The sequence below is a fragment of the Theobroma umbraticum genome, unplaced genomic scaffold, assembly GCF_002168275.2.
Source record: "Theobroma umbraticum cultivar Fairchild unplaced genomic scaffold, ASM216827v3 scaffold_44.0, whole genome shotgun sequence".
Lineage (NCBI taxonomy): Eukaryota > Viridiplantae > Streptophyta > Magnoliopsida > Malvales > Malvaceae > Theobroma > Theobroma umbraticum.
The window spans coordinates 2,956,904-2,964,456 of NW_018397255.1; the positions used below are offsets into that span (position 1 = coordinate 2,956,904).

The 7,553-nt window shown below is 35.9% G+C and overlaps 1 protein-coding gene across 6 annotated transcripts in view; it reads right to left on the reverse strand.

Annotated features, from left to right (window-relative positions):
* Positions 1-3,351: 3,351 nt before the first annotated feature.
* The window catches only part of LOC110408810 (phototropic-responsive NPH3 family protein NPY5-like), a 6,880-nt gene continuing 2,678 nt past the window's right edge, over positions 3,352-7,553 (reverse strand). For all 6 annotated transcript variants that reach the window (XM_021417900.2, XM_089782405.1, XM_021417901.2 and 3 more), the window contains 3 exons: positions 6,192-6,261; positions 4,642-5,811; positions 3,352-4,449 (listed from right to left, as the gene is read on the reverse strand). In XM_021417900.2, coding sequence (XP_021273575.1) covers positions 3,883-4,449; positions 4,642-5,811; positions 6,192-6,261 — 1,807 coding nt within the window. In that variant the 3' untranslated portion in view covers positions 3,352-3,882. The remainder of the gene's footprint in view (positions 4,450-4,641; positions 5,812-6,191; positions 6,262-7,553) is intronic.

The following is a 7,553-nucleotide window of genomic DNA, read 5'->3' on the forward strand; positions in this document are numbered from 1 at the left end:
AAAAAAAAAAAAAAACACGAGATATTTTTCCATGAAAAATGGACATTTATTATTTGGATAAAATAAAAATTGGGCCCATAGTCAATAGGTTATGAACGCAATAAACGCCAGCTAAAAGGATCAAGTGAGTGATGAGTTACCAACCAAAGAAGGCAATGGCAAAGGCACAGCTCGTTTTCTTTGATTGCAAGCCTTCACGGGATTTTGCACTAAAGCATTCATATGAATCATGAGGAGAGAAAGGTGACTGGCAGGTCACTGAAATTTTTCCAAGTAGAGCAGTCAAATGAGAGACTTCACAGTTCTAATTAGAGCGTATCTTTGCTTTATGACAAGTGATTTTCCACTCAGTGACTTACAGCTGGAAAATTTTTCCAGAGGAATTTTTCATGGTCCTGGAAAAAAACAGTCCTCCCCCAAAAGATCCTTTTTACCTTGAGCAATGGCTGACTTGGGGAAGCATATATGACCTTATTCGGATCATTATCAACAAGTAGGTTAACTGTTCTATTGAATCCATAACGATGATAAGTAAGCACCTAACAAAAGAAACCCTGACTTGACTTAATTTGGACAAACTTTTAACTGTGCATGAAATCAAAAGATGGGTAATATTGCTCTTGGATTTTTTCATAAAGTTGGCTACCATTTTTTGTTTTTATGATTGTGGTGTTGATAATATATAAAAAGCTTTAACTACTATTAACTATTGGGTAATATTGGCAGCACTTGTATTTGCCAATAAAGTTGATGAATCCAATATGTCCCTTGTGAAAAAGCCAATTTGGGTTTGTTGTTTGGATTAATATCACTAAACGATTATCCAACACGTAACCATGAAACATTTTCATACTATTCAAATTGCAAAGAAAGTGAGGATATCAAATATACTTTTGGGCATTGTCGAAGAGAGTTTATGGGACATAATTTATTTCATAAACTTAAAAGTTCTACCTTTGGTACAAATTATATATATATATAATTTGTAACGTATGGTCACCTTCTATCCCCACCTTATTTCATGCATTACACAAAAAGATTACATTCAAAGGCAACGAATTGTAACATCAAGCAGACATGAAAGTACAGAGTCATTGTGACTCATTGCCAAATTGGCCCAAAAGGTTGTCGAAATTTGATTATTTTTTGGGCACTGTTGAGGTTGATGCATTGAACCAACATCTACCAACTTCAAAAGCTTTCTAGGAGTTTAGAGCTTTAGCCTGATCGAATTGGACAAGGAAATACCAAAACCTTCTGTAATATCTTCATTGTTGTTTCTAAGTATCCACTTAAGCAATGACTTAATCATTTAACAATTAAAGTTTAACGTTGACAAGGTTGATGAATCTAAAGTTAACAAGGGGACAATTTAACAAAAGGTTTATGACTAGGCAAAAGTAGGTGTGTAATGAAAGTGTTAGGCAAGTTTCGACTGTGGGGTTGTTTTCCTTTAAGCACGTTTAACCCAACCTAATAATGATTAATTAACATATCTTTAGTCTGAAGAAAGCTACTCTCCAGGTTCCCATCATGTTATCTACTGTTTTCCTAGGAAAAAGATGTTCCCCAAGAAAAAGGGTATACGAATGCAAAAGTCACTTGGGGTTCATGCCATCCTTTTTGCTTATACTTGTAAATACGTGGGTGGTTTAGGTAAGAGGACAGTGGCGGAAGAAATAAGCAGAGTGGCCAATTGCAGTCAAATTTGGTTGGCTTTTATGTTTTGGATTGCTTGCTTTTCTTTTGTTGTTCTTCCTTCCAAGTCAATAGCTGAACGGGCAAAAGTTGTTTAACTTTGTACTCTCCTTTCTTTCTCTTGTGGAATTGGAAAAATTAAGGAGAAGAGTGATGGTAGGTAAGAGAATTGATGTGAGAGTTTGATTATCCCAAGCACACACAAAAACAAAAAAAGGGTCGTTCTAATTATGAGTATCTTTTGAGATGAGTCCACTTGGAGTAATTGTCTTAAGACATTGCCTTTTTATATAATCTTTCAGAATAGGAATAAACAAGATAAGAGGGAATTAGATAATGATCAAGAACAACCCACGTTGACCGGAAAGATGTGTATTTTAGGCTTCCGTTGTGTGGCGATTTGGTGTTTCTTCTTAGTTAGAACATTGGCTTGATTTGTCGGGTAAGGATTTATCTTCGCTCAAGACTTTTGAGCTGAATCAAAAGAAGGTAGGTCTGGGTCCAAGTTTGAACACAGATGCCCTCAGTCAAAACGAGCCTTTCAAGCGCTCTTCCTAGTGTTGGTTTTCGTCTCTTCTTCATGGTATAAAAAAACAGAAGATAATTTTGCCTTTCAAGTCCAACAACAAAAGAAAATAGGGTAGTGGTCATATAGGGCAAAAAAATAAAAAACAAAAGACAAAGGCACAGATAGAGGTGATGATAAGGCCGACATAGACCCGGAAAAGGTGGGGAAATTTGGACTTGACCGAGACAGAAAGGAGTCAGGAAGGAAAGTCTATCGTTATCCTTCGCTGTAACTAGTTACTGATATTTCTAGTCATATCTCCCATCACACCAAATTATTAGTCTTTGTTTTAATTACAAACACAAAAACTATCATCTAATATTTTTCCATAAAAATAATCAACATAATATAACATTAAATTACAATCATCTTACAGTCAATGAAAATAAAATCCAATCTCAGATTGCAACACTTTTATGTCAATGCATCATAGTCAACCGATTCCTTTTCTTTATGCTGTCAAGTGTAGAAAGAGTAAAATGAGCTTGGGCACCAAAGCCCTCTTAGGCCCATTAAAGTTGTGTAGACTTTGGACTTTGCCATGTGGCCTAAAGTTTGGTGGGACTCAAATTGAGTTCACTTAAAATGTTTAGAATCAAAATATCCGTCAATATTTAATAATTTTATTTAAAATTAAAATAATTTAATATTAATATTATATTATTAAAATATATCACATCAATATTATGTTAGAATTGGTGTGATCACTTTAACGATAAAGTTAAATACTTTTAAGGAAAAAATTAAATTAAAGTAATTTTTAAAGTTAAAAAATTAACTTATTTTGATTTTAAATAAAAATAAAATAAAATAAAATATATAAATATGAAAACTTGATGAGCATTTTGACTAAATGTTCACCATTCAATTTGTCTTTATTTGAAACCATAATGATTACTGATCTCCGAATTTTCCTTCAAAATAGTTTGTTGTTACCCATTGAAATCTGCGCTTACCTCTTATGAGTTGTGAGTTTTATCAACCAAAGGGATAAAGCCTAATTTAATTCAAATATTTAATTCATTAATTAATATATTATTTTTATTTAAAAAATAAAATTTAAATCTCTTTCTATCAATTATATATAAGAAAAAACTTTAATTTTCATTCAATAGATATTTCCTTTACACTCAGATGAGTGAGATCAGCTGTTGATAGGATTCCAAACTCAGAAAAAGTGATTATACAAAGTAATGATCCAACCATCCTTGCTGTTGAAGGTAGTATTATTTCAGATCAGCTTAATTTGGTATTGTTGCAAACTTGGGATCCTATTTTGGTTTATGATTGGATACCTTAACATGATACCACAACTTTGGTTAAGAAACTTAGCAGCCTTTTATTTTATTTTTTTTTTCGTTTTGGCTTTCTCACTAGTTGCAACAATGAATATCCCAGAGCCTCCACCCGCTCAGGGAACGAAATGTGACGGTGAATCACTCTTACAAAACCATCCCCGTGCTATTCAATATTGCCTCATTCCATTTGCTCCAAAAATCCAAGCGGTAAACCAGCTAGAAAAAAGTCAGTGGGTTCTACTCTCCTACCGTCATTTTGAGACAATATTACAAAGCCGAACAAGGCATGCTTCCGATTCTGCCTAAGGACATCCTGGACTAAGATAGTGAATGTCTCCTACTTCTGGATTGGGTGGACTTTGTTTCTTCTGCATTGACTGATCCAGGGCTCTCTGATGTATCAGAGCTGCTAATTTCACCGTGTCTTTCCTTACTTGACCAAAGTTTTGAGAAGATCTTTGACATGACTAAACCCTTCATTCTATTAGCAGCAATCTTTTCGGCATCACTTTTAGCAGCGTCATTTCCGTTTCTACCACTCCCACGACTGCCTAATCTTAGAGTAGCAAGCTCCCCTTTCAAAGCCTTGATATCCTCGGCTGTTGGCACAGAATCCCAATCATCTTCAGTGTTAGTTGTAGTGGACCTTGAGCTGCCATGAGACCCACCAGGGAGCAGGGCTCTAATGGACCCTGGAAGCTCAGGTGTGCTGTTGCCAGCTGATGCCGTAGCCCTCACTTGCTCAAAGAAGAGGACTTGCACAACAACACGCAATGGGAGCCTCTCATTTTGCACAGCATGCATACAGGCCTCGGCTGACAACTTCCTGCAGTCCATTAACCTGCATATTCTCTTTCTCTCACTCTTGCTGATTCCAGGGTGTTCCTGTATTGAGAGGAAAAAACTAGTTTTAGTTGTTAGTCGGAAATTGATATATTGCTCTTATAAAAGCACATTTGGTCAGTCTAAACTGTGTTTTGTTTAAGAAAAATTTTTAATTTGATATACAGGAATGAAGGAAAGAGGGACAAGATGGATCAAAAGTAAAAAAACTAGAGCTGAGATCTCGGAAATTACCTTCAGATACATGTCTATGGCACGGTAAAGTCCATCATGAGAAGGTCTAGAGAAGCTAGCTACAATTTCTGCAAGATAGACAAATTTTGACAGATGCAAATTTGGATCTCGTGCAATTTCAGCAAGGTAGCCATCAATAAGCTTTGCTACCAACACTTTACAAGCATCTGGTCCAAACTTAGGGCTTCTACTCTCCTGGAATTCATTTTCAGTGGGGTCACTTTGAGAACTGTGACTCACAAACTCCTCAACTAAGTTGTGAACTATGTCAACATTATATATTGTTGGTTCTCCAGCTGGAGCTCGAATCAGAAGATCAGTCACTGCTGCCTCCGGAAGCTGCTGGCCAATTCTCCTCATCAACTCATTTCTCTCCACTTCTCCACAATCCAATAAAATTGCTGCTCTTAATAATCTAAGCAAGAAGCTACAAGAAACAGTTCCTTTCTCAGTGGGCAGCAGCCGCACAATGGTCTCCACCAACGACCTATACTTTATGAAATCATTATTCTGGACCATACCCTTGCTAAATCCAGGCAATCTTCTCAAGGCGTATGCATTTAGGGCTTCTCCAATTACATCACCAGAAACTCTGCTTTTTGTTTTAATTGTTGTTATCACACGCTTGTATAAATCAATATGAAGCTCACAGAGATCTTCTACCCACCAGTCCTTTGGAACCATTTGTGGTTTTCTTACACCATTCCACTGCGGACTACTTCCGTTCTCTGATGGGAGCTTCTTCCTATTATAGGTGTATGACCACTCCACCTTGGAAGTATCAACGGAGGCCTTGGAAGCTATGGAATCAAGGCAGTGGCTGACCACCTTTAGTTCCTCAGACCACGGAAGTAGAGATTTTGTTGTTTGAAGAACAATGATAGAATCTTTCCAGCTCCTGAATATACTTGAATTGAGGAAGACATCAATCTTATAGATAAGGTTTCCTTTCTCAACAGTTTCATACATCTCCAGGTATTCTGCCGCACATCTAGCAGCGACAACATTGTATGCGTTGAGAGTGACTGTCATACTGTAACAAAACTTAGCACATATTTCAAAAGCAGCAGGTCCACCAGGAATATCTTGAATGTAGATTTCATCACTGTTCTCATCATTTGATGTTGCAACCAGCTTCTGCAAGCGTGCACTTTTGGATAACAAGGGGAACTACAGAAAAATTGTGGTTATATACGTGAGCTGCCAAGAAAGTATAGGGACTAAAAAGAATTGCAATAAGGACAAAATTAAATTGGCCCTTTTAGAATTATACATATTTGCCTAGTCAACAAGTTGGACCATTAACAGACACCATTATGATGATTAGACTGAGAAAACTGATCCACACAAAAGACCTAAATAAGATGTCTGCCTATCAAATAACCTTCTAGAGGCAGACAATCTGTTTGACAATTTCTGGTTGATGCAAAAATATATTGGCTCATTGGTCCGCACAAATATAAGAATTGAATATATAAATCATTTACATCTCCTATGATAATCAAAACACTGTATCCTTCGCATGATGACAGATTGATATCAGTTCATACCTTATGCAGATAGAATTTCACATCCCCGATGTTAACGACTAAGTCAGTTGCCAACTCAGTTGCAACATACCTGAGATAAATATTTGTCCAGTCATGTCAGCAAAAAATTAATGCACAAATATTCACTAACTTGAATATGGGAAAATGTAAGCAGAATTAGGACAAAACTTTACAGACAATTACATTGTTGACATTCAATTCAGAAATAAAGGTTTCATAAATTAGTCAAGCTCTTTCTGTCTCTCTCTGTCATCAATAAGAAACAAAAATAGAGTAACAGACCAGGGCTGACACAAAGTAGAAGCAGTTAAGTCACTACAACTAAGTGGAAGTTCACTGCAAGCACCATACCCACTCCCTCCCTCCAAAAAAAAAACACACTGAGGACAATTTGCTTAATAGCACATGATTCTTTGTATTTACTGGTAACTTGGTTTGACAACCAATATGACCTGTAATCAATTCACTCGAAACCAATAATTTTTCAAGCATTCCATGGTTAAATATTAACCTTCTATTAATCCCCATCCAATAATGGGTTGAGCTGAGTAAAAAAACCATTTAGTATAGACTTCACGATTTAACTATGTAAGCATTCATCATTAAAGAACATATAACGTCAATTATAAATGGTAACGTTCATATAGAATCGAAGTATCTTAAAGTAGTAAAGGGTTTTAAGTTCAGCTTTAAGAAACACCTTTGATCATTGCTGAATACATATGAGAAATACATAATGAAGTTATCATGCCTCAAAGCTCAATCAGATAAATAATTCATAAAAATGCAGAGTGCCCAAAAACACTTGAAACACAGACGCTTGCCAAACATTCTCTATTGATACAATTTTTACCCCAAATATAATTATTCCTTTTTCTTCTCTTCAACAGAGGTTGGGAATGATTGTTTTGTCATCTCTGTACTATTACATGTTCTTTCAACTATCAATGTAGAAAATTATTAGGGAAACTAGGAGAAGAGCTCTGTATTCAGGTCTCACTGTTGTGTTCAACCTTGTATGCAACCAAACCAGAAATAAATATTGCAATCCAACACTATGGAAAGACCAGTGGTATCTAGATATAAGAACTGGGGAAGGATAGATACTTCAATCTTCAATAATAAATTCGTAAACTTAAGGGCTAATGTAATCCCAATAATAAGCCAACGGGCTTACCAATGCGCATTTCTAAAATGCATTTGCTTCCTCTGGTCTTGGAAAACCCAAAACTTTTAGTACAATAATATGTGTCCGATATTTCTCAACAGATAAGGTCCTGGTGTGTCAAAAGTCATTCCACCTTAAAAATATGATTTTTAAGATAAGATTTGGGCATTTTTTTGGCACTTGTTTTTTTTTTT